Source organism: Vidua chalybeata, chromosome 2, assembly GCF_026979565.1.
Source record: "Vidua chalybeata isolate OUT-0048 chromosome 2, bVidCha1 merged haplotype, whole genome shotgun sequence".
In the NCBI taxonomy this organism is placed as follows: Eukaryota; Metazoa; Chordata; class Aves; order Passeriformes; family Viduidae; genus Vidua; species Vidua chalybeata.
The window spans coordinates 2,709,219-2,732,758 of NC_071531.1; the positions used below are offsets into that span (position 1 = coordinate 2,709,219).

General features: G+C 43.9%; 1 protein-coding gene across 1 annotated transcript in view; it reads left to right on the forward strand.

Annotated features, from left to right (window-relative positions):
- Positions 1-6,608, forward strand: part of DYRK1A (dual specificity tyrosine phosphorylation regulated kinase 1A) — a 75,200-nt gene extending 68,592 nt beyond the window's left edge. Inside the window, 5 exon segments of the mRNA XM_053934602.1 lie at positions 268-414; positions 716-856; positions 1,092-1,398; positions 1,864-1,988; positions 3,158-6,608. Of these exon segments, the coding sequence (XP_053790577.1) occupies positions 268-414; positions 716-856; positions 1,092-1,398; positions 1,864-1,988; positions 3,158-3,781 (1,344 nt within the window). The 3' untranslated portion in view covers positions 3,782-6,608.
- Positions 6,609-23,540: the final 16,932 nt, after the last annotated feature.

The following is a 23,540-nucleotide window of genomic DNA, read 5'->3' on the forward strand; positions in this document are numbered from 1 at the left end:
CATGACTCAAGCTGAAATTCCTGCATTTTTTCCTAAAAATATTTTCCTGCTTTTTTTCCTAAAAAACAAAATTCCATAATATTTTCCTAAAAATTAACAGTTAGATAATTCTATTAATGCAACATATGCATAGATTTTATTATCCCTGATACCTCATCTTTCCCTGCACCAAAATGGGATTTCATGGCAGCTGCGTTTTGTCACTTGGCATTTCCATTCCTTTTGGATGCTGTGTGTGATTGTGACTTGGAGATGCTTTTCCTGCAGATATACCAATATATCCAGAGTCGTTTCTATCGATCACCAGAGGTGCTACTGGGAATGCCTTATGACCTTGCAATTGATATGTGGTCCCTTGGGTGTATTTTAGTCGAGATGCACACTGGAGAGCCTCTCTTTAGTGGGGCAAATGAGGTAAGTTATCTACCAGGAACTGGTTTTCTTTTGTTCTTCATCCCCATCATGATTTTAATCCGTTTATTGGAATAAATCTGGTAATTCTGAAAGGATTAGACGTCAATAACAGGACTTTTGTCAGGACACAAAATTACCTGCTCATAATTTTCCGTGTCTCCCTCTTACTCCTTAATCTGTTTTGTCCATATTAAATTTTTCTTAAATTAATTAACTTAGAACTTGTGTGAGTATCTGACATTTGTGCCACAGCTGGGCTGGCTGTCACTTGTCCTTCACCAACCCATTTTATTTGGGACAGGTGGATCAGATGAATAAAATAGTGGAAGTTCTGGGGATACCACCAACCCACATCCTCGACCAAGCACCCAAAGCAAGAAAGTTCTTTGAGAAGTTGCCAGATAGCACTTGGAACTTGAAGAAGACCAAAGATGGAAAAAGGGTAGGTAAAACAATTAGGATAATAATAAATATATATTAAAATATGTAAAATGGTGAGCTGTTACTTTGTTTTTCATCGTCTTATTGAAAATGCAGCTTTGTTGTTTTGTTTTGTTCTCTCTTGCCAATTAAACAGCATTTCCTGTTGTGTTGAATAGTTTCCTGATTTGATTTGAGTTTTGACAGAGAATCTGTGCTTCACACACTGATTCCAAGCCATTCCTCCCTCCCCACAGGAATACAAACCACCGGGAACTCGCAAACTCCACAATATCCTGGGAGTTGAGACAGGAGGGCCGGGTGGGCGCCGTGCTGGGGAGTCAGGTCATACTGTAGCTGACTACTTGAAGTTCAAAGACCTCATCTTAAGGATGCTTGACTATGACCCCAAGACACGAATCCAGCCCTACTACGCCCTGCAGCACAGTTTCTTCAAGAAAACGGCGGACGAAGGTACCAACACGAGTAACAGCGTGTCCACGAGTCCTGCCATGGAGCAGTCACAGTCTTCAGGAACCACCTCTAGTACATCTTCAAGCTCAGGTGGGTTTTGGTCATGAACAGGTGATAAAATTCTGCTTCCTAATGCTGGGCACTGAACGGGCTCCCCAGGGAATGGGCACAGCCCTGAGGCTGCCAGAGCTCCAGGAGCCTTTGGACACTGCCAGGGATGCCCAGGCTGGGCTTGGTGGGGGTGTCTGTGCAGTTGGACTGGATGATCCCTGTGGGTCCCTTCCAACTCAGAATATTCCATGACTCTGTGAAATGTTATTTTTTTCCCATACCGTCAAAAAATACCAGTCATGATCACTAAACAATGATTTTAATCAGCTGGAACAGGTAAACAGAAAACCCCCAAAAGCCCAACTAGATGAGCAAAAATGTGAGTGGTTAACGTTGATCTCATACTTTTCCCTTGAAGCATTTTATAAAACTTTTATGCTGCCATTGTTTGATAGCTGTGGATTCCGTGTCCCTTTAGTCACTGAGCATGTTGGGGTTTTCCAGGTGGATCTTCTGGCACGAGCAACAGCGGAAGGGCGCGGTCGGACCCCACGCACCAGCATCGACACAGCGGTGGGCACTTCACTGCTGCTGTGCAAGCTATGGACTGTGAGACACACAGCCCACAGGTAATGCAGAACATCTTAGTGCAGGACAGATACAACCATGGATTCTCCCCCATGCAGACAGTTAATTGCTGTGTAGACAGACCTTGCTTTTTTAGTAGCCTTTAATCAGCTGTGTTGTTCCAGTGGTTCCTCTAATGCTGTTGGCACCTTTCAAGGTATGAGCTACAACATTTTAATTTCATTTGCTTTGCTTATTGTCTCCAGGCTCCTCAGCCAGAGGTCAGGGCTTTATTTTTCTAAGTGTTGTACAAATGCTGTTGTTACTACTATAACGTAAAGCTGTTCCTATAATTTTGACAGCAAAGTCACTTACCAGACTTCCCTTAAGTGTTTGAAAATAACATCCAGGATGTGCATTCATTTTTCTTAAGGTATATGTAGAAAAGTATTGGAAATTATTCTTAAGTACATACCTGCATTTCTAGAATAATCATGCAGCTTCAAGGCTTGGTTAACATTTTTAAAAATTGGCATAATACGAATAACTTAATCTCTCATCTATTGCTCAAGATAGAAAAGTATTGGAAATTATTCTTAAGTACATGCCTGCATTTCTAGAATAACTGTGCAACTTCAAGGCTTGGTTAAGGTTTTTATAACCGGCATAAATACGAATAAGTTAATCTCTCGTGTTGTTCAAGATAGAAAAGTATTGGAAATTATTCTTAACTACATACCTGCATTTCTAGAATAATTGTGCAACTTCAAGGCTTGGTTAAGGTTTTTAAAATCGGCATAAATACGAATAAGTTAATCTCTCATGTTGTTCAAGATAGAAAAGTATTAGAAATTATTCTTAAGTACATACCTGCATTTCTAGAATAATTGTGCAACTTCAAGGCTTGGTTAAGGTTTTTATAACCGGCATAAATACGAATAAGTTAATCTCTCGTGTTGTTCAAGATAGAAAAGTATTGGAAATTATTCTTAAGTACATGCCTGCATTTCTAGAATAACTGTGCAACTTCAAGGCTTGGTTAAGGTTTTTAAAATCGGCATAAATACGAATAAGTTAATCTCTCGTGTTGTTCGAGAACCAACTGGATGTGGCACTCAGTTGATGAGGTGGCCAGAGGTTGGATGGTCTTGGAGGTCTTCCCCAGCCCTTATGATTCTGTGACTGGGTGAAATGGCAGCTTTGAGTCAGCATTTTAATTGGAATTTTGCAGGTTCGGCAGCAGTTTCCCCCTCCCATCGGTTGGACCGCCACCGAAGCTCCCACCCAGGTCACCGTCGAGAACCACCCGGTTCAGGAAACCACCTTCCATGTAAACCCTCAGCAACAGAACGCATTACACCATCACCACGGCAACAGCTCCCACCACCACCACCATCACCACCACCACCACCACCACCATGGACAGCAAGCCTTGGGCAGCCGGACCAGGCCGAGAGTCTACAATTCTCCAACAAACAGCTCCTCCACCCAGGATTCTATGGAGGTGGGCCACAGTCACCACTCCATGACATCCCTGTCTTCCTCAACTACTTCTTCCTCTACATCTTCCTCCTCTACTGGTAACCAAGGCAATCAGGCCTATCAGAACCGCCCAGTGGCTGCTAATACCTTGGACTTTGGACAGAACGGAGCTATGGACATGAATTTAACAGTCTACTCTAATCCGCGCCAAGAAACTGGCATAGCTGGACATCCCACGTACCAGTTTTCTGCTAATACAGGTCCTGCTCATTACATGACTGAAGGACACCTTGCCATGAGGCAAGGCATTGATAGAGAAGAGTCTCCCATGACAGGAGTTTGTGTTCAGCAAAGTCCTGTGGCTAGCTCGTGACTAAACTGAAACTAAGTTTGTTTCTTGTGTGTTTTTATAGAAGTGGTGTTTTTCCAAAAAAAAAAAAACAAAGTGCAAAGCTGCTTGAATCAGAAGGAGATAAACTCACTGAACCGCTACAGGAGGGCAAAGTTGACTATTTTTTTAAACTTGAAAAGATTGCAAAGGGACAATGAAGTTTTTTTTTTTTGGTGGTTTTTTGCTGGGGGGAGGTTTTTTTGGTTGTTTTTTATTTTTTAAGAGCCATGTCTGGACCCACCTTAACGGATAGCTTAGTGGTGTTCACCTTTTGCTTCCCCCATTTTAACTTGCCACAACCTAGTCATAGTTTGGTTTTTTTGGGGAGGGGTTTTGATTTTTTTAAATTTTAATTTTTTTTTTTTTTTTTTGCTCTCATTCGACAGGGGTTATTGTTCAAATGTTAGTCATAGTTGCAAACTAGTTTCTTTTTAAAGGCATTGCACATGATTTCTAAAAAAAGGCCCTTTGAAGTTTTTTGGGTGGGAGGGGGAGTGAGTAATATATATATTTTTTTTAGTTCCCCAAACAACCATGGGCACAGAAATGCAGTACTGTAAGAAAGAGGGACCTTCAGATTACACAAATATATTATTCTTCAGCTGTAAAAAGGGACGGTTGTGACGGAGTTTGTGAGGCACATTGAGCATGCGAAGTGGCGGTGAGCAGAACTCTCCTTTTCTGAATCTACTGAGGATCAAAGCAGCAATTGTGATGGGAATCCTGTGGGTGCCACCTTTTGGAGCCCACGGGCAGTTAGGATGGAAATCTGACTGGTTTCATAACTGAGGTGCACTGAGAAGCAATCAACGGGTCGGTCCTGGCCAGTCCTGGGGAGGTCTAAGTGGTGGTCTTTGGGATAACCTTTGGCCTTATGGATTTGGACTCTTAAGTTAGAAGAGCCTACCATTTCAGATGCAATCACTTTTGGACATGCTTTTGCAGACAGTCCTTAATGCTGAAAACACAGAGAATGGGTAATTCAAGAGGCCTTTCTTTTAAAATAGACTTTTGTGACCCACTTATTGTAAGGTATTGCAAGGTCACTTTGCGTGTGTCATAAAGTTGACTTCCTTATTGGTTGAAGGTCACAGGAGTAGTGGTTTGCGTTTGATGGAAATAGCTACAACTGTGTCCCTTCCTGCTTTTTACTTTTTTCTTTTGCTTTTTCTCGGCACGTGGTTTTCTCCACCATTACTTCTGCACAAAGACGTCTTCTGTTCATCCTGAACATTTTTAAAAAAAAAAAAAATGCAGAATTTTATGTGACTGCTTTTTTGCCTCACAATTATGCTGTGAATTTTACAAAAATTTATTTTCTTTTTTGATAATTTATTGTACCAAAGCTGTTTTTATAGCACATAGATGTCTGTAACCAATAATGTAGCAGTTCTGCACTTTGACACAAGGTGTAACTAGACCATTTTTAAATGTCAGTTGAAAAATTATGGCTGTACTATTGCTTAAACAAAACTGGAACTGTTGTTGAATTCATAGCCAATACATTTACAGCAATCTGTGTACTGAAGATAATAGATTGACATCTACTTGGAGACTATAACATCTGTTACATTATCGATGTGTTCAGGCTTCTGAAGGTTAAAAGGGACACTAGATCCAGAAGCTATGAAACCAGCAGTTGATTCTTGTATTCCTTATTAACAAAATTGTAAACTTGAAGGCAAAGACCTTGATTGCATGAACAGGTCCAAAAAAAAAATCATAGGCTGAGTAAAGCAAAACCCTCACGGGAGACCTGAGGTTAGCAGGCTGTATTTAACAGGTGCCTAATTTTTGGGTAATGCTGCCTTAATATAACACAGTCAGCTTGGCAGTTGCAAAATTTACGGGCCCATCCAAGAGATTTTTTTTTTTTTATTTTTTGTGGGAAAAGGAAAAAAAAAAAAAAAGCTGCGTGAGGAGAAAAACCTTGGTGAAAGGATGAAGGTGAGTTCCTTGATTGCCCATCCCAGATGAACAGTGTTGCCCATCCTCTCTTACAGAAGCAGTGATCTACCTCTGCCAGTAAGCCCTTGGAAAAGTTAATTTTAGCAGCAAATGGTCAATTCCATGCGGCCAAGTCGTTTTTTCAGTCGAAAAGGTGGAATTTTTTTATACTCACAGTGGCAACACAGCAGCTGACTACCATGTAAATGGGAACGAATCCTTGGGATTAGCATTTTTTTGTAAATCATGGTTTTCCTAATCAAATATTTCTTTTTGTACCGACACATCAACCCTGTCGATGAAAGTGGATTTTTTTTTCTCCCCCGTTTTTTTTTGTTTGGTTTTCTTTTGAAGCTCAGTTATTCAGAGGAGTTGAGAGGATTTGGAAGGCTGTCACCTCTAGAAAAGAATGCTGAGTTTAGCAATATCAAATAAAAGGAATCCAGTTCTTACTGCTGTCTAGGAATATAAGGGTAATAGGGAATCTGGGTAACACCACGCGCGCCGGTTGCCACCCCTTAGCAAGCGCCAAAAAAAAAAAAAACAAAAACAAACCCACCAAACCTAAAGCAGTTCAAAGAAATAACCTCTACATCAAGAAGGAAAAAAAAAAAAATCATAAAATCCAGTGCTTCTGCATACTGTGTTATGTTACAGTCCAGTTTTGTGTGCTTTACTACACAGTTTGGTTACAGGACTTCTGTGCATTGTAAACATAAACAGCATGGAAAAGGTTAAATACCTGTGTTCAGATTGTAAGATCTAGTCCGGACTTGCTGTGTATATTGTAACGTTAAATGAAAAGACAAGCCCTTTGTATTATAGTCATGCAGTCTTATGTATGATAAACAGTTGAATAATTTGTCCTCAGACTCTTTACTGTGCTTTTTAAAAAGGAAAAAACAAAAAAAAAAAAAAAAAGAAGAAAAAAAAAAAAGAGTAATTTAACAAAAAAACAAAGAAAAAATGTAAACGTAGTAAGTCTTCCTATGCAATTAACCTACTCCAAGCCATGGTATGGTAGGTATAATTATCCTATAATATGTAAATATCAGATACATTGAAACAGACTTAAAATATGAAAGTAAAAGTTGGAGGCGTAACAGCTAATTTGGAGTTTTTAATTGAAAACCAGCGAGGTCTGCAAATCCCTGATGTGTGAACACAGCTCTGCTTGATTCTCATGGACTGTGCTTGTAGTTTGAGTTCTTTAATGCTCATCTCTTAGTCTGAGTGTTGTGATGTGCTCTGCACAGTCCCAGGTGAGCTGGTTTTGAGGCCATGGAATGGGATTTTGGGACTGGCCTGGTGTTATCCCCAGAGCCCAGCCCAGTTCCTCCTGCCTCACCAACTCCCTGCCTTTGGGTGCAGCAGGACCTAGTTTTGAAAAAGCTGATTTTCCTGTAGTTTCTGCCAAGTGGGAGGAGCTGTCTGTGTCTCTGGAGTGATTCAGCCAGGTTATTTCCAGTCCTCCTTCAGCTCTGGGACTGCTCAGTTACAGCTGGTGGCCACCAGAGCCTGGCAGAAGGACGAGTAACAACTCCGGTTTGAAACTGTTCCACGTAAAAATATGTTCACTTGATTCACCTCCTTAAATCCTTCAACTGTAAAGCTCTTGTGGCTCTTCTGAAACCTCAGATGTTTCCAAACCCATTGTAAAAGGTGGAATTGCTGCACACAGCCCCTGGGAGTGCTGCCAGTCCTGCTGCGTGCGTGCAGGAGGTGCAGGTACATCCTTGGACCTCTCACTCGGTTCCTTGTCTGTTTATCCCTGCCAGGATTGCAGTTTTCAGCCTTTCAGCCTCAGTTCTTTGCATTAAAAGATTGTAAATTTAGATGATTCTCCATCCTGATTGCTCAGTCCTTGGGGAATGGCTGCTCTGCCAGGATTTAGGATTCCATCCTGTAAGTACCGTGGTGTCTGGAGGGACCTGGATGCCACAAGGGTTGGATTCACCTGGAAATGTGACTTCATCTCCATTATTTATCACTCTGCCATCCTTGTTTCCATCACACCATCCATGTGCTTATACTTCATACTGGACAACTGAAAAAAAGACTTTTGAAAGATCCTCTGTGGAAGAATTCCTGTTGAAGCCCTTCAGGAACGTCCTTCCTAATGAGGGAGTGAGTGCAGACTCCAGCCTGGTGACACAGAACCTGTCGTGTTGGTTTATAGAACAAACTCATCCCAGTAAGATCAGTCTGGATAGAAAGGAAATGTTTTTTCTGGTCAAAGATACACAAGGAAGTGGCTGCAGAGTAGAGATACTGCTGAGAGTTATCTCCTGAGGGGAGTTGGTGTTTAGCCTGACTTTTGGATAATTTATTTATTGGAATTCTCTCACTGGGGACCTTGTGGCTCTGCACAAGTCCCTGACAGGAGGGGACAGCCAGGGGGAGAGGGAATGGCCTCAGGCTGGGCCAGGGCAGGCTCAGCTTGGCCAGCAGCAGGAATTTCCCCATGGAAAGGCTGCTCAGGCCTTGGCAGGGGCTGCCCAGGGAGCTTTGCAGTGCCCATCCCTGCAGGTGTCCCCTGGAGGTGGCACTCAGAGCTCTGGGCTGGGGACAAGGTGGCAGCACAGCTGTCACAGCTGGGACTCCATGGGCTGGGAGAGCTTTTCCAACCTCAGGGATTCTGGGATTCTGTGATACTTTACTTGGAAAGATTCATGTTAAAGTGCACGATACCTGCCCAGCAAAGGAAGGCACCTGCTCAAGCAGTGGTTTCTGCTCCACATCCCTGGTTTTGTGGGCTTCTACAGAAACAGCTTCATGTTGGAAATTTGCAGCTGGTTTTTCATTTTCCATGGTGGCTGTTGAGCTGTTCCTTCCTCACTGATGCCTTGATTTGATTTCAGCAGTTCTCCATAGGAGCCCTGTCAAATTTATGGGATCAGCCTAAACCTGAGGGGATTTGTAGTTGCTGCTCATTATCTTTTATGGTCGATGTTCTGGAGCATCACAGTTAATCACAGCTGGGGTTGTTCAGCCTGGAGAAGGTTCCAGAGGGATCTTAGAGCCCCTTCTGGTACCTCTCCAGGAGAGCTGGAGAGGGACGTGGGACAAGGGATGGAGGGGCAGGACAAGGGGGAATGGCTTTCAACATTAAGGAGCTGGATTTAGGTTAAATATAAGGAAGGCATTTTTTACCACGAGTGGTAAAACACTGGCACAGCTGTGGCTGCCCCTGGATCCCTGGCAGTGCCCAAGGCCAGGTTGGACACGGGCTTGGAGCAGCCTGGCACAGTGGAAGGTGTCCCCATGGCAGGGGGAGGATATGGATTATTTTTAAGGTCCCTTCCAACTCAAATCTTTCTTTGATTCTGTTAAAAATGGGTTAAAAACTTCTGAAATCTGTCGTTGTGTGATCACTGAGTCCTGCTGAGCACTGATTTACGAATCTCTTGTGAAATCACAGAAATTTTAACAATTTCTTGAAACTTCAGGTTTTATGGGTATTGCCTGTGGTGTTGAGTAATAAAAGAGGAGCATGGCTAAGGCAGGAGAAATTAATAACCAAATCCCCCTCCTGCAGGCCTCCCCTTGAGAAAGGAGATGGATTTGATGGATGTTGATTGTCCAAAACCAGTGAGTTACTGATTGGAAAATGATACATGGAAAATCAAATGTTTGTTCTAAAGAAACTAATGGAAGATCTCAAGCAGAAAAGGAATCCAGGACTCCTTCCCATCAATATCAGCAGCTGGTGGATGGAATTAATTATTCTGAGACTGCAGGGATGATGATAATGATGGTGATGATGATGATGGTGATGATGGAGTTCCCTTCACCCAAGACAGGAAGAAAGGCTCATCCTGAACCGAGCACATTGAGCTGAGCTCAACAAAGCCTCTCCTAATTTGTACTCGAAGGAAAGTGCCATTTTAGAGACCTCTGGAGTCAAGAATAAACTGAGGGACTTCAATCAGAGAATCATGGAATGTCCTGAGTGGGGAGAACCCGCAGGGATCACCCACCCCAGCTCCTGGCCCTGCCCAGACCCCCCAGCAATCCCAGTCTCTGGCAGTGCTGTCCCAACTCTCCTGGAGCTCTGGCAGCCTCGGGGCCGTGCCCATTTGGGAATTAAGTTCTCCAAACTTGAGTGTCACAGCCTCAGTGGCCTGGGAGGAGAAATCCAGGAATCTCAGGAGCCAGAGCCTGGAAAAGCAGAGATGTCCCAGAGTTCCTTCATGGGAACAGTGACAGAGTTTTGTCAGAAGTCCAACACTGTCACTTTGGCTAAAGGAATTTTAATGCCCTTTTCGTCTGGTTTTAAGTTGAAGCTGTAGTTCATTTCCCTCTTCAGGAAAACTTCAAAGTATTTTCTGGTCCCCTCCCAAATTCCTGTCCTTTCTCCTTCCCTACTTTCCACTCTGACCCTTCTCCCCTTTCCTACACTTTTTCTCCCTTTTCACGTTTTCCCCCCTCTTTTTCCCATCTTTCAGCTTTGAATTTTCCCTCTGCTTTTCTTTTCACCCCTTCTTTTTCCATCTCTGTCTTTCCCTTCTCTCCCCACTACTTTTCCCTTCTTTCCCTCCCCTGTTGTTTCCCGTTCTTTCTGCTTTTCCTTCTCCCTGTATTTCTTTATTCTCTTCCTCTCTTCTCACAGCTTTTCCTGTGTCTTCCTTCCTTTTGTTTTCCTGCCATTCTTCCCCTGTTTTTTCTCGCTCCCCATCCCCTGCTCTTCCCTTCTGCTCCCTCCTCCCCCTTTCGGTTTCCTCCCAAGTCTTTCCTCCCTTTTTCTTCTTGCTGCTTTCAGATCTTTCCCTGCTTTTACTTTTCCTCCCTTCCTTTGACTTCTCTTCCATTATTTTGTCAGGATCTTTCAACACTCTCCCTTTATTTTTGTTATTCTTCCTGTATTTTCACTTCCCATCTTTCCTGCTTGTTTTTTTCCTGCTTGTCTTTCCTGCTTCCTTTGCCACCCTTGATTTGCATTTGCTTTCCCCTCACTTTGCTTTCCCTTCAGGTCTTTTCCCCCTCTTCTTCCCAATCTTTTCTCTTTTCCCCTTCTTTTTTCCCCAGTTATTTCAAGACTTCTTGAAAGTCTTTGAATTTCTGTGCTTCCTCTCCTCACTTCAGTGCTTTTCAAATTTCTTCCCCCTTCCTCCTCCACTTTTTTTCCAAATGTTTTTCCAGGTACATTTCTTCTTCCTTCTGTTCATTTTCCATCCCCTCCCTGCTTTGACTTCCATTTTTTCCCATCTATTCCAATATTTTTCTGGTTAATTTATTTTTTTTCTCTCTTGGTCCCTTGCCTTTTCCTTGCTTTCCTATTCTTATAATTCCATTCTTTTCACGCAGTTATTCCCACTCCCTATCCTTTTCAATCCTTAAGAGACTTTTGTTTGCTTTTCAGGTCCTTTCTTGCTTTTCCCTTCCCTTTTCCCTATTTGCCCTTTCCCACTGCCTGCAGTGCTTTAACTTAATTTTCACTGATTTTTCAGGTATTTTCCTTCTTCTTCCCTCCATGAAAAGATTCCTTTTCATAATCCTCTGGATTCCTTTCTTGGTATTTCCCTGCTCCTTTTCCTTTTCCTTTTCCTTTTCCTTTCCTTTTCCTTTTCCTTTTCCTTTTCCTTTCTTTCCCTTTCCCTTTCCTTTCCCTTCTCTCTTTTCAATCCTTTTAACCCTTCCTGCTTATTTTCACTCCTTTGCAGGTCTTTTTCTCCCCTATCCTTATCTTTATTCTCACTTCTGAGGAAGGAAAGGACATACTTTTTTTTTTTTTTTTTTTGGTGCTTTCCCCCCCCCCCTATATAATTCTAATTAGATTCTACTGGACCTGTAAATGCTCCATTAATACTTTTTAGTTCTCTTTCAACTATTTCCCCATTTTCTGGTTAGTTTTTTTTGTCTTTATAACCTTTTGTTTTGCAGGTGTGAAAATGGTTGAGAGAACTTTTCTCCCTAAATTGGAAATTTCCTAAAGAAAAAGGGTTGCCCAGGGAAAAAACTTGGGAGTCACAACGTGTCGTGGTGTAAAGCAGAGCTGTAATTTTCCCTCTTGGGAAGTGCTGAAATCCAGATTTTCTCATTTTCTGTATCCTCACCAGACATTTGGGAAGAGGGTGATGGCAGATCCCAGAAATGATGTGGCAAAATGGGACAAAGTTCATGAAAGCTCTGAGAAACCTGAGAAACCTCCCTGGGGCTGGAATCCAGGGAATGGCACGTGGGATCTCTGCAGCTCCGTGGAAAGGCCCAGGGGGAAGGACTCGGAGAAGAAAGGATGAAGGGAATGGAAAAACTCTCCCGGATGGAGACTTGAAGGCAAAGACCTTGATTGCATGAACAGGTCCAAAAAAAAATAATAGGCTGAGTAAAGCAGAAGCTTAGCAGGCTGTATTTAACAAGTGCCTAATTTTTTGGGTAACTTTGGAAAGACTCAGGCTGATTATTTAATGAGAAAAGAAAAAAAAAAAAGTAGAAATTAAAAATACACCTGGTATTTATATTGGTATTTATATTTGTACCTGGTATTTACACCTGGTATTTATATCAGACCTTCTGCACAACTTTGTCAGGTGAAATTGTTTTGCTTGAAAAGTTGGAATGGAATGGAATTCTTGAGTGGGAAAATCCAAATTTTTCCATGTGATGTAACTCAGTGCCATGAATCCCGCTGGATCCACCGGGGAAGCGTCGCAGAGCTGATGGATAATGGTAAATCAGAATTAACACCCTGAGGAGAACAGGCCCCCTCAGCCCTGGGGGCATCAGTCCTGATTAGTGCAGGTCAGGAAAAACTTCCTGGCTGCTTCCAGGAAGGCACAAAAAGCTGCTTAAACCATCCCCGCTCCCTGGGGAATTTGGTGCTGCTGTGGCTGGGGAGGAGATCCCACAGGAGATCCTGCAGATCCCACAGGAGATCCCACAGATCCCACAGGAGACCCCAGAGGAGATCCCACAGGAGATCCCAGAGGAGGTTCCACAGGACATCCCACAGGAGACCCCACAGATCCACAGGAGATCCCAGAAGAGATCCCAGAGGAGATCCCACAGATCCCACAGGAGATCCCACAGGAGGTTCCACAGGATATCCCACAGGAGAACCCATAGGAGATCCCACAGGAGATCCCACAGATCCCACAGAAGATCCCACAGGAGGTTCCACAGGATATCCCACAGGAGAACCCACAGGAGATCCCACAGGAGATCCCACAGATCCCACAGGAGGTCCCACAGGAGGTTCCATAGGAAATCCCACAGTAGATCCCCCAGGAGATCCCACAGATCCCAAAGGAGGTCCCACAGGAGGTTCCATAGGAAATCCCACAGGAGATCCCACAGGAGATCCCACAGATCCCACAGGAGGTCCCACAGGAGGTTCCATAGGAAATCCCACAGGAGATCCCACTGGAGATCCCAGAGGAGATCCCACAGGAGGTCCCACAGGAGGTCCCACAGGAGTTCCCACTGATCCCATAGGAAATCCCAGAGGAGATCCCACAGGAGATCCCACAGGAGATCCCACAGGAGATTCCGCAGGAGGTCCCACAGGAGGTTCCATAGGAGATCCTACTGGAGATCCCACAGGAGGTCCCACAGGAGGTTCCATAGGAGATCCTACTGGAGATCCCACAGGAGATCCCACAGGAGGTCCCACAGGAGATCCCACAGGAGGTCCCACAGGAGGTTCCATAGGAGATCCTACTGGAGATCCCACAGGAGATCCCACAGGAGGTCCCACAGGAGGTCCCATAGGAGATCCCACAGGAGATCCCACAGGAGATCCCACAGGAGATCCCACAGGAGGTCCCACAGGAGGTCCCACAGGAGGTCCCACAGGAGATCCCACAGGAGGTCCCACAGGAGGTCCCACAGGAGATCCCACAGGAGGTCCCACAGGAGGTCCCACAGGAGATCCCACAGGAGTTCCCACAGGAGATCCCACAGGAGATCCCACTGGATATCCCACAGGCGTTCCCACTGATCCCATAGGAGATCCCACAGGAGATCCCACAGATCCCAGAGGAGATCCCAGAGGAGATCCCACAGGAGGTCCCACAGGAGGTCCCACAGGAGGTTCCATAGGAGATCCTACTGGAGATCCCACAGGAGATCCCGCTCTGTGTCCATGTCAGGGCCACCAGGGCTGCCTGTCCTGCAGCTTCTCCCTCGTCCCAAATCCAGGTCCAGCCTCAGCTGCATCCCACAAAAAGCTCCTTGTCCCTCTCTTTCTGAACCCTGCCCACAGTCCCACCGCTGGGAGCTGCAGCAGGCGTGGTTCAAAACCCAACCAAGGATTTAGGAGGGCTCGTAGGAGAAGGAGGAAAAAGCAGATCCGAGCAGGGCTATTTCTCCTGACTTCTTTTTCCTCAAGTTTGGAAGAATTCTGACCAGGAACTCCCCATCTTTATCTGAAATAAACTTTGCTCTGCCGGGGTGGAAGGGCCTACTTGAAAAACGTGAAAAATATTGAGGTTGCAGTGGGTTCTTGACACATCTGACATGGTTTGTCGGGCTCTAATTTTACCTGCTGCTCTGCCAGCCCTCAGCACTCCCGAATTCTGAGCCTATGTTTAGAAGCAGCAGCCTTCCAAATTCTCACGGGCCTCATGCTTTGCACTGAGGCTGCAGAAGTTCAAGCCAACTAAAACAAGTGCCTCAGCATTCAATTATTTTCATTTTTAGAGGGGTTAACTTCACTTTAAGGTGTTCTCTTAAAGGGAAAATGTTCCTGAAATCTGGTTTGGCCTGGGACACGGATGGTGCATTTCTTATCTGGGATGACGTTGGTTTAATCCCACACACCCCCGCTGGGATTTCCCCTCAAGTATTAATTTTGGAAAAGGAGAGAATATTTCTTACCTGTGCCTTCACCCAAAGCAGGTGGGCAGCAGGAAAGGGATTGGGATTGGGATTGGGATTGGGATTGGGATTGGGATTGGGATTGGGATGGGGATGGGGATTGGGACTGGGATTGGGATGGGGATGGGGATTGGGAGTGAGGCTGGGATTGGGATTGGGATGGGGATTGTGCCCCTGAGCCCCCTCAGGTGAGAGCCCACCTGCAGAGCTGCCCCAGCCCTGTCCCAGCCCAGGGAGGAGCTGGAGCTGCTGCAGAGAGCCCAGAGGAGGCTCCAGGATGAGCAGAGGGCTGGAGCAGCTCTGCTGGGAGGAAAGGCTGGCACAGCTGGCATTGTTCACCTGCACAGGAGAAGCTTTGGGCTGAGCTCAGGGTGGCCTTGCAGGGCCTGGAGGAGCCCCAGGAAAGCTGGAGAGAGACAATTTCCAGGGGATGCAGGGACAGGAGCCAGGGAATGGCCTCAAAGTGAAAATTACAGGTTTAAATCAGATAATTAGGAAAAATTTCCTCCCTGTGAGGGTGGGGAGGGGCTGGGATGGAATTCCCAGAGCAGCTGGGGCTGCCCCTGGATCCCTGGCAGTGCCCAAGGCCAGGTTGGACACTGGGGCTGGAGCAGCCTGGCACAGTGGGAGGTGTCCCTGCCATGGCAGGGGTGGGAATGGGTGGGCTTTGAGGTCCCTTCCAACCCAAACCATTCCATGATTCTGTGAAAGGAAATGTCTGGACACATCCCCTCAGTGTGGGGAGAGTAAATTCAGGTGTGTGCAGCCCCTCCCCTCTGCTCTGGAGTGATGGTGACCCCTGATTTTTGTGTCGATGCTCTGATTCTTGACAGTGAAACTTCAGACAAACTCCTTCAATTTTTCTGAGTTACAAACCCTGCTGCAAAAATCTTTGCAGCAAAGATGCAAATGCAAACAAGGGAGCTTTTTATAAAAGATTTTTTCAGTCTTGCATCTTTTTGGTTCTGTTGGAATAACTTCTCTTTTGGGCACAAACTGACCCACCCAATAAAACAAATTATTATAGTTCTGCTGGATGGGTGTTCCTGCTCCTTCCCTGTGGAAACAAGGAATGTCCTGAGGAGTTTGTGACTTATCCCAGGTAAAGAGACAAAGGAAAAGCTCACAAGACTCTGCTGAAGAAACAAAATCCCCAGTGTCCAGCAGCTCTGGATTTTGCCTGGGTGTACCATGGGCAGAGAAACTTCACAAGGTTGAATTCCACAACGTGGGAAAACCAAAAAGGATGTTTTGATGTTCATTAGGGAATTTTAAAAGCTCCAATGCAGCAAAAGTGGAATCTGTGCTGTTTCTGGGGCAGGGAGGCAGAAGTTCTAACTCAGACCACGATGCATCAGCAGAACAGAATTCCAGAAGGGGAAGCCACACTTGATGGATCAGATAAAGTGCAGAGGCTGCAACTGTCAACACAGAAATAACTGAGAGTGGATTTGAGGTAAGAGATACGAAGGAGGAGCAGCTATTAATAATGAGAGACACTGGAAAAATCCCACAGCCACCCGGGGAGGAAACCTGAGAGCACAAATGCTGCTGGGAGGATCTGTAAAAATAGCAAAGGCATCTTTGCAGGGGATGCTTCTCAGTCGTGCCACTGCAGGAATGGAATACAAAATGCAACTTTCTAGAGCTGGAGGTCCCTTGGCAAGTGAAGGTTTCTGGAGCTGACCAAGCCCAGAGCAGAGGAAAAACCTTGGAGAAGCAGCTGAGCTGCTGTATCAGGTGACTGGATCTGATCCAGGGTCCAGAGCAGGAGCACTTGGACACGTCAGTCAAGAGTGGAACGTGACAGGAAGAGAGTGGAGGGGGTAAAGCTCAAAGAAAGTGAAGAATTTAAGGGAGCCACAAAAAAGAAAGGAATAAAACCCTTATGAAATCCATCCACCCTTCTCATGCAGTTCTGATTTTTGATAGGCAAGGATGGGGTTTTTTTCTGGTCTTTGAGACAGGATGAGGATATGGAGGGAAAAAATGAGTGGAAAAGGGAACACCTGGCTGGCCTGGGTGGTATCAGGGACCTTTCCATGAAATACAGCTGAAGGGAGAGCCTGGCTGAGAGTTCCCTCTTTTCTTCCCAGCCAGAGTGAAATATTTTTGCATGATTTGAGCCCCTCTGACTGATTTGCACTTTACAGGAGAAACATTTACTAAAAACCCCACTTTCCTCTCCTTTTCAGTATTAATGTAAAAATCCAGGCTGTCATGGAGGTGGTGGAGTCTCTGGGAGTGCTCAGGAGAAGTCTGGATGTGGCCCTTGGGGACAGGGTTTGGGGTGATGCTGGTGGGGCTGGGGTGGCACTGGGTGATCCTGAAGGTCTTTTCCCACCTTGATGATTCCATGTGAAAATGGTAAATTGTGAACCACTGGTAGCTTGGACACTTCCAAGTACTCCAAATCTTAAGATATTCAGAAGAAAACATTGATTTTCATCGATCAGAACAAGATCAAACATAAAAAAATCCCTCTAGAAATGAATCGTTCCACATAAAATCTCCTTGTATTTCCTGCTGTTCACTGAGAACCACCAGGACTTCTCCATACCAGCAAAATTTTCTTTCTTTATTGTTGTTGCTCCAAATAAACCAAATTTTCCTGGGTTGATTCCAGCCAGCTCTGCTGGTGGCTCCGGCTCCTTGCAGGGGCTGATCCCATGGGAGCAGCCTGGCCCTGGGATGGGGCTGGGATTGCTCCGAGGGGAGCAGAGCAGCAGCTCTGCAGCCCACGCTGCTCCCTGGAACTCAGGGATGTGTCATCACCAAACCAGAAGGGTCTGAGGCCGTCCCACAACGTGCTGAGCAGCTCTGGTGGCACTGCCAGGCCCTAATTTGGGAAAGGAATCCCTGCACACCCCTGACCTCAGCGCACGACTCCGCTCCCGAGCCCGAACACCAAATGTCCTGATTTGGTGCCGCAACAACTTCAGTTCCCTTGAGGAAAAAAAAAAAAAAAAGCAACAAAAACCAACCAAACAGAATTCAAATACTGATTAAAATGTTGCTTTCTTGTTCTTCTTCCAGCACATTTTAGCAAAACATTCAACAGCAGCATCACTGTGTTAATTCAAATAACACGTTCCTGGTGTTGGAGGGTGTGGGTTCATGATTTCTTTGTATAAAAGCAACTTTTCCTGGAGTTCTGTGCATGATAATTTTCCCTGAAAAGTCAGTGATTCTTTTTGTCATCTCTGTCGCTTTTCCAGGAGTTAACATATGTGGTGTAAAATTCAGGGTGAAGGGATAAATAATCTGTGGACATCATATAAAACTGGATCTGAGTGCAATCAGTTCTTTAATACCAGCAGGGGACTGAATAATAGAAAATTCTCTTTCTCCTCTTCTTTTTTTTTTTTTTCCCACAAAAAAATAAAATCTCAGAGCCTGATTTTCAGTTTTTTTATATTTTATATGTATTAGACCGTTTATATGTATTAGACCATATTTTATATGTATTAGGTGTAGGACTTGGTTTGTGTTTTAATGATTCATAATCCCAGGTTTGAGGGATTTTTTTTTGCTACACAGAATTTGCTCAAATTCTTACCCATTCTTCATGATTTTTAGCAAGAATAATTTGAATCATTCAATCTGAATATTCAGTGGAGAGGGGATGTGGTGCTGTGTTTGACCTCCACTCTTATGGAATCACAAAATGGTTTGGGTTGGAAAAGACCTTAAAACTCATCCAGTTCCAAAACTCCCTCCAGTTATTAATTTTTAAATATTATTTTAGCCCCCAGCTTTGTCTGCTCTGGCAGTTTCTGATGATCAGGCTGCCAGCTCCAGGTTTCTCTCCAGTCCATCTTTGCCTTGTCCAAGGCTCCCCCGTAGCTCAAAGTTCAACCTCTGGCCTGGCAATTCTTACATCAAGCAAACTTCCAAATAATCCACGATTTTCAACGTTTGGAAAAAGCTGAAAAGCAGCCAGAATTCTAGAGAACAGAAGAAGCAGCTCATGGAAGAGGAAAAGGACTTTGACTTTTGGTTTTTTTTTCCCCCTTTGGTCCCCTTCCATCCCTGCCCCTGGAAGGGCTCCTGGCTGATCCCTCAGGGAGTTTTGGTTCTGTCTCCTCCTTTTCTCCCGAGGGAGATAAAGCTCAAAGAAAGCAAAGAATTTACAGGGAACCACAAAAAAAAAGAGAAAGGAATAAAACCCTTATGAAACCCTTCTCATGCAATTCTGATTTTTAATAGGCAAGGACAGGGGGTTTTCCTGAGACAGGATGAGGATATGGAGGGAAAAAAATGAGTGGAAAAGGGAACACCTGGCTGTGTGGGTTTGGTGACATTTTCTCACAGCACGAGCACTCTCCCCGTCTCCCTGCTGTTCCTCCCTCAGCAGTGCCACCTCCTCCTGCTGTCCCTTGTCCCCTGCTCTCCCTGGAGCAGAAGGGATGGGGGAGCTTTCCCTGCAGGAAAATCCTGGGATGCTCCTTCGTGTGGCCCCAGCTTGGTGTTGGAGCCTTTGGAACACCAAACCTCCTGGATTCTCCCTCCCTCTGGGTTTTTGCAGTGGCACCTCCTGGAGTTCTTCCCTCTGGAGCTGCTCCTGCAGCTTTTCCTCGGAGGATTTCTCTCCAGAGTGTGCTGGGGGAGCTCCTTTGTTCTCCTGGATCCCTTCTCTTCTCCCCACCTGTCCCCAGTTCTGTCCCATCCCACCCTGTGACTTGGGGAAAACTCAGATCCTTCTCTCTCCTCCTCCCTTGTCTGTTCCTACAGCTCCACTCAGACTGACGGCCCCGAAATTCAAATGGAATTTATATTTAAACGCAAATTTTTACATCATAAATTAAAAGTGTAAATGATCAAAAGTATTCTTTTCTTCCTCCTGTTCCTCTTCTGTATTGGAGAGTAACTCTCCATAAATAATAAGCATTATAGTTTTATGTATAGATTTAATTTTCCTCCTTGAAACTTCTGCTTTTTTTGGTGATTGTCACAAAAACCTTAATAATGGTGTTCACTGATATTGAAGCCTTATCTAGTTTAACAAAAATTCTGCATTACTGCCTTTTCTCTTCATATTGTTCTGTTATCTCTGTCTCTCTTTGTAGCTGAGATTTGTCTGCTTAGGGAAATTTATCTAAATTAGCTGCTGGAATAGTTTGAAGTGGATTTGTTTGATTGCACAGAATCAGTTTGTGGCACTTCACTCAAAATTTCAACGGCTTCAATTCAGTTTATTCCACTCCAAATGATGATCAAATAAGGTTTAGAGTTCATTCTTGTGAGCTTTTCAGAGGTAAATTCTGAAAGAATTTGAACAATGAGGAGCAGGGATGTGGCCCAAGGATGGGCAGGATTTAGTGCAGGACAAGGACCAGAGAGACAAGGGACAAGGGATGGAATAAAAGGCTGAGTTCTCATTGAGAAAATGAGTCCTGGTAAATTAAAATTAAATTTTTCCCAATTATAAAAGCACATTTAAAGAAATATTTTGTCATTTGAAAGCTGATTGTAGTGTGATAATCTGCTGGTGCAACATTTAGAGGAGGTGTAAAGAGAAATAAACATTGATATAATGTGAGAAAAAGCTCCCTGAAACTGTGCAAAAGCAATTTTCAAGATGTCCCAGAGACTGAGATCACCTCATTTTAAAGTGAGTAAATCATTTCCTAGAACACATTTTCACCTGTTTTTTTCTTTTATTGGCTCTCTAAATACATTATTTTATCTGCTTTTTAAATGGAATACTCTGATCTTTACCCACTGCCAGGTGTACTGGAATTATTTCTGCCTCACATCTGCTCTCACCTGGCAGGACAGCGCCAGGGACACGCTGGGACAGCCAGGAGGTGACCACACCTTCCCTGGAAAATCAGGAATTTTGATGGTTCCTGTTTATTTACCGAGATGATTTGAGCAAATATTGGTTTATTACTTTATTCCTAAATTTCTCTGTGAGTATTTTAAGGCAGATACAATTTCCTGAGTGTCTAACCTAGTCCTGTCAATATTCAACTTCTGAGATTCAGGCAAAAATGCAGAAAAAAGGAGTTTGATATTTGGTTCTACATTAGTATTTCTTACTCTTCTGGGAATGAGTTTTTCTTTTCTGTTGTCTTCCCCTCTTTCCTTTCTCTTTTTTGCAGATTTTCCTTTTTCTCTTTCCCCCTTCCTCCCTTTTAGCCTTTATTCCCTTTTATTTTTTTTCTTTTTTTCCCACTTTTCCCCTTCCTTTTTTTGCAATTTTTCTCTTTTTTTTTCCCATTTTTCTTTTTTTTCAATTTTCTCCTTTTTCCCCCTTTCCCACCCTCTCCCTTTCCCCCCTTTTTAATTTTCTCCCTTTTAAAATTTTCCTCCTTTCCCCCCTGCTCTTTTACCTTTTCTCTTTCTTTTTTCCTCTTTCTCCTTACCTCCATTTTTCATTATTTTCTCTTTTTCTCCTCCTCACTTTGATAATTTGTACCCTGCTGGGTGGAACCTGCCAGGCAAGGAAGGAGCTGTGGTTTGAGCATCTACAATTCCATATTTAAGACAATCCAAGATTTAAAATCTCTCTCTGAGTCAGTTCCAGCAGGAAGTTGAGCCTGCACTTCCTAAATCCCAAGTGGGTCCTTGACATTTCGGTCCAAACCCTTCCTAAAATCCATTTTTTTTGGGGATGAAAATGTACGGAATGTCAGATTTGGAATAGTTTAATTTTATCTGTGATCAAAATCTGGCAGTGACTGACTCATTGTGAGGGCAGATTTCTTCATTTCCAGATATCTCCAGCAGTGTATTTTATTAAAATAACAAAAATTAATCCCTATTCCATTTTACAGTAGGAGAGCTGATTTAATTTGATGCCTGAATTTGTTCATTATCTGCAAAGTTGAGCAAAAATGTTTTTTTTTTAAACTTATTTCAAGCAAGTCTCCAGATGAACAAAACATTTGTTCTCATAGCAAAAATGCTTCATTAATTTATTTTGGAAATGTGAGGGGAAAAAAAAAACCTGCAAGTGGAAGATTCTGTTCTGATCTGTGAAGTGTTGGGATTTAATTTTTGGGATTTTTTTTCTCTGAGACAGTTCACTGGATTGATCTTGTTTTAATTATCAGTTCTAATCCACAGATTCCTCAGTAATTAATAATTAAAGACCTCAAATAAATTACTTTTTTTTACAAAGCTAGAAATACTCTTGGAAGGTCATATGGCCGTGCAGATTTTTGGCAAACCATTCAGAACTGACACAAAGAGAGAACAAACACTCCCTAAAAAAGAAAACGGAATTTATTATTTAAATTTTATGAAATAAAGCCACACTTTTCTCTGCCAGTTTCCTGGGGAATTTCAGTGTCATTCTTGGTGACAAAGGGAAGTTGGAGTCTTGAAGAGCACAAATGATTTTTGTGCATTGAACAAATCCCTCTTTCTTTTGAATCCGGGGAGTTTGGAAACGATGGCATCTCTCTTGGAGTTACTTTCCTGCCTTTCACAAGGGGAAAAAATTCTGTGTGGGGTTGAAATTATGAATTTTCTCCCTTGTCTATCCTCATCATGGAGATTTCATGGTGGTGATTTGTCCAGCCAAGAATTTAAAGCAATAAATTTGGTCGTGTTGTATTTAATATATTTATTAATAGGAATTCTGTGGTGATGATTTGTCTGGCCAACATTTTTAAGCAATAGTTTTGGTCATGCTTTATTTAGTATATTTATTAATAGGAGTTTTGTGCATATCAGAGAAATGACACATTAAGCTGTAAAAAATGGCTCAGCATGGCTGAGCTCTGAACTCCTGGTTCCGCTGGCCCTGCCCTGTGCCCAGGAATTCTGTTGGCTTCATCTGTGCACTTTGCACTCCTTTTTATTCCTCCTTTCCAGGAATCTTTTGGATTTCCATCCCTGGCAGTGCCCAAGGCCAGGTTGGACACTGGGGCTGGAGCAGCCTGGCACAGTGGGAGGTGTCCCTGCCATGGCAGGGGTGGCACTGGATGGGCTTTGAGGTCCCTTCCAGCCAATTCCAAGTGATTTTGGGAAGAGCTGGTCCGTGTTCAGCATTCCTGAGGAGCACGAGCTGAGATTCAGGAAGCAGCTCCGTGACCCCATCCAGCTGAACCAAGAATGTTGCTGTGAAAAGGAAGTGACTTCCACCTTCCCTCTGGGCAAGATTCCTTGGAATGACTCCAAATTGTGACAGTTTGGCTTCCCCAGCCCAAATCCCATGGATCTTCTCAGATTAGAGACTTCTCATTGTGATATCATAATCTTCTTTTAAAAAAAAATGCTATTTTCTATTTGATCAGAGTTACATTTTGGGAAGATCTGGGAAGATTAAAGAGCTGTTGTAGGGATGTGATGCTCCAGTGAGGGATTTGGGATATGATGATGGGGAAGTGGCCAGGGAAGGTGACTGTGAGGATCCATCCTGGTGAGCCAGGAACATTCCTTCCCTGTGCTGGAATGATTCCAGAGGACTCCAATCCAACACGTGGAGGAGAATTTGGTGGGATAACAGTTGAAATTCTCACAGTTTAAATTCTCCAGGAAAGTCAGTGCAAATGATTGCCTGTAATGATTTGAGGGAAAACAGCTTCAGCTGTGAGTTTGGAGGTGCTGCCTTTGATTTAAAAAAAAGAAAAAAAAAAAGGAAAAACTGTAGGGAGAGCTCTCCCTATTCCTGCCCTCTGAAAAAAGAAACTCTAAAAGCAGCTGATGTTACCAGAAACTCTGAAGTTTTTACTCTGTGTGGATGACACGTGAGCTGGGGAGAAGGAGGGATGAGCTGTGGTTTGTAGTTGTGAATTTGCTTGGAATAGAAACCAGATTTCACACTTGTGGTGAAACAGGAAGATCCGAGTCCCTCTGGAACTCTATTTTTGGATGTGTCTCTGGGCTCTCCATGGGAAACTCTTGGAGCATCAAGAGGCAACAAATAGGGCAGTGGAAATGGTGAAATAACTGCACTTTTACACTGGAGTTGCCACTGGGTTATAATTTCTGGAAATCCAGAGGAACTGATAAAACTGTGAGA